Source organism: Sinocyclocheilus rhinocerous, unplaced genomic scaffold (genome assembly GCF_001515625.1).
Source record: "Sinocyclocheilus rhinocerous isolate Xijiao unplaced genomic scaffold, SAMN03320098_v1.1 scaffold30393, whole genome shotgun sequence".
Lineage (NCBI taxonomy): Eukaryota > Metazoa > Chordata > Actinopteri > Cypriniformes > Cyprinidae > Sinocyclocheilus > Sinocyclocheilus rhinocerous.
Genome location: NW_015662448.1, coordinates 1 through 2222, shown reverse-complemented (window position 1 = coordinate 2222; position 2222 = coordinate 1). Strand labels below are relative to the sequence as shown.

Genomic DNA, 2222 nt, shown 5'->3' with positions numbered 1-2222 from the left:
CTGACTCACTAGATTCGTTTAAAAACCCCGTTCATTCATAAACGAGACACCGCTTTGTTTGAATGGAGATGCGCAGCGGCTGAGCTGCTACTTTGTTTCAAACTATTTTCGACGACAAAATAGAGCAAAATCAGACAATAGTGTTATAGTCAGAAAATGTAAGTCACTTAATATTAACTTCTTGTTTATTGAACTGTTGTATTAAATCAGTATCACATTTACAAACTCCCTTAAAAATCATTAAAAGCTGTCACTCATCAAAGAACCTGACACGTGTATAAATTCTCCACATCTGTCTCAATAGTTTTATATGTATTTTACTGCATTTTAAATAAACCATGCATTTCACGTAAATTAACAGCGCTTTTTGCTTTATTACGATTTGAACGGACTCTCCAGTGATCAAGAATGCTTAAATATACAAGTGATGTTTTTTCTTTTGTGTGTGTGTGTGTGTGTCCATCCAACTATATGTTTGAATTCTTGCTAATGATATGCGATCCTCACTTCACATATGTGAAGTAGTATAATAAAACTACTGCTCAAATTATGCTCTGAGACTCTGACTCCAAGTAGCACTCCTTCAGTAATTGTAACTACTTATGTATTGTTTGCTGCATTTCCTTCAGCTTCTTGGGATCTGTAACTGTAACTTGAATTCTTGACATAGCTGCTGCTGCTCCTTCAATTAAAGCTTCAGTTAGTGATGCCCCACCATTAACAGCTTTCAGTACTGCACCTCCAGCAACTGCTGCTCCTGTCATTAAAGCTTCAGTTAGTGTCATTCCACCAGCAGTTGAGGCCAGTACCGCATTTCCAGCCACTGCAGCTCCTGAGATTACAGCTGCACATAGTGTTGCTCCACTAGTTGAGGCCAGTACTGCACTTCCAGCAACTGCTGCTCCTGCACCCACTACCACACCTGTCCCCACTAAGGCCACATCTTTAGCCATGTTCAATAGCCTGTTTCTTTCATCCTCCCTTATATTTTCTTCCTCTTCCACCTTCTTTCTCTCTTCTTCCTCGCTCCAACTCTTTCCTTCTTCACAGATTTTTCTCTGAGTTTCTCTGTACATCTCATTTGTGTAATGCTCTCCTCCATTCTTCATCACCATTCTGTCTATCTTCTCCAGCAGTTCAGTGACCTGTGATCGATTGTTTCCATCTGTATTATCGAACACATGATACCTGCCTTTACACTGACTAACTAGCTCATTAATCTGCTTATTTTCTGCCAGAAACTGCTTTATAGGTTTATCTAATTGATCTCCTCTAGTGAACAGAATGATGGTGTAACGTGCAGCTTCTTCTCCAAAGTTTTCCTGAATCCATTTCACGGTGTTTTTCTCCTCATCTGTGAATCTCACGTCCAGTCTGAGGACCAGAAGAAACGCATGAGGACCAGGAACAGACATCTCCACACACTTCTCAATCTCTTTCTTCAGTTGTTCTTCACTGATTGATGTATCAAACAGTCCTGGAGTGTCGATCACTGAGATGTTTCTACCATCTACTGTCTGCTGATGTTGTTGGCATTTCTTAGTCACAGATTCAGTAGATAATTCTTCTTTAAATGTTTTTTGTCTCTGGATGGTGTTTCCTGTCGCACTCTTTCCAGCTCCAGTTTTACCCACCATTAAGATCCTGAGATCTCTGCAGTCGCCAGATTGTGTGTGTCTGTTCTGTATGGACTCCAAAACTAAGTTTTAGATCAGACAAATAAATTAAGTTTCATCCAATTTTCAAGAGATGTGTCATTAAATTAACGAAAAGTGTATTAAAACTGTTCTCACCGGCTTGGGTTCGATGTTGTTCCGTCTCTGTCTGTTGTTTCTTTTGGTCCCATTTTCCTCTTCTGCTTGTTTTCCAGCATTTGTTCGGTTTCTGGACTGTATATTTTTCTTCCATATTTTCGAATGAGCTTCTCAGTGATTTTACTGATTGTTTGACCAACTCCTCTTCATCATTCTTGTTTTCCTGTTGAACTCTAAATCTGTCTTCATGTAATTCATTTATTTCACTTTTTGTCACATTAGAAAGGAAACTTTTCTTTTTGGTCACAACATTTCTTGTGTTCTTATCCTTGACACTGTGCATTTTAATTGTTTCCCAGGCTATTTTTATTTGCTCTGGTTTTATCTGTTCCCCTTGCTCTTTTTTTCTGTCCTTTTCATTTTCTTCCTGTTGTTTTTTATTTTCATTTCTAATCTTTATTGTAGACT

At 38.6% G+C, this 2222-nt stretch overlaps 1 protein-coding gene across 1 annotated transcript; it reads right to left on the bottom strand.

Moving 5' to 3' along the window:
* Positions 1-446: 446 nt before the first annotated feature.
* On the bottom strand, positions 447-2188 carry LOC107728056 (GTPase IMAP family member 7-like). The gene is made up of 2 exons (XM_016538115.1): positions 1794-2188; positions 447-1699 (listed from the first exon to the last, which is right to left on the bottom strand). Exons 1-2 carry the CDS (start codon positions 2095-2097, stop codon positions 597-599), a joined length of 1407 nt encoding a protein of 468 aa, XP_016393601.1. The 5' UTR covers positions 2098-2188; the 3' UTR covers positions 447-596.
* Positions 2189-2222: the final 34 nt, after the last annotated feature.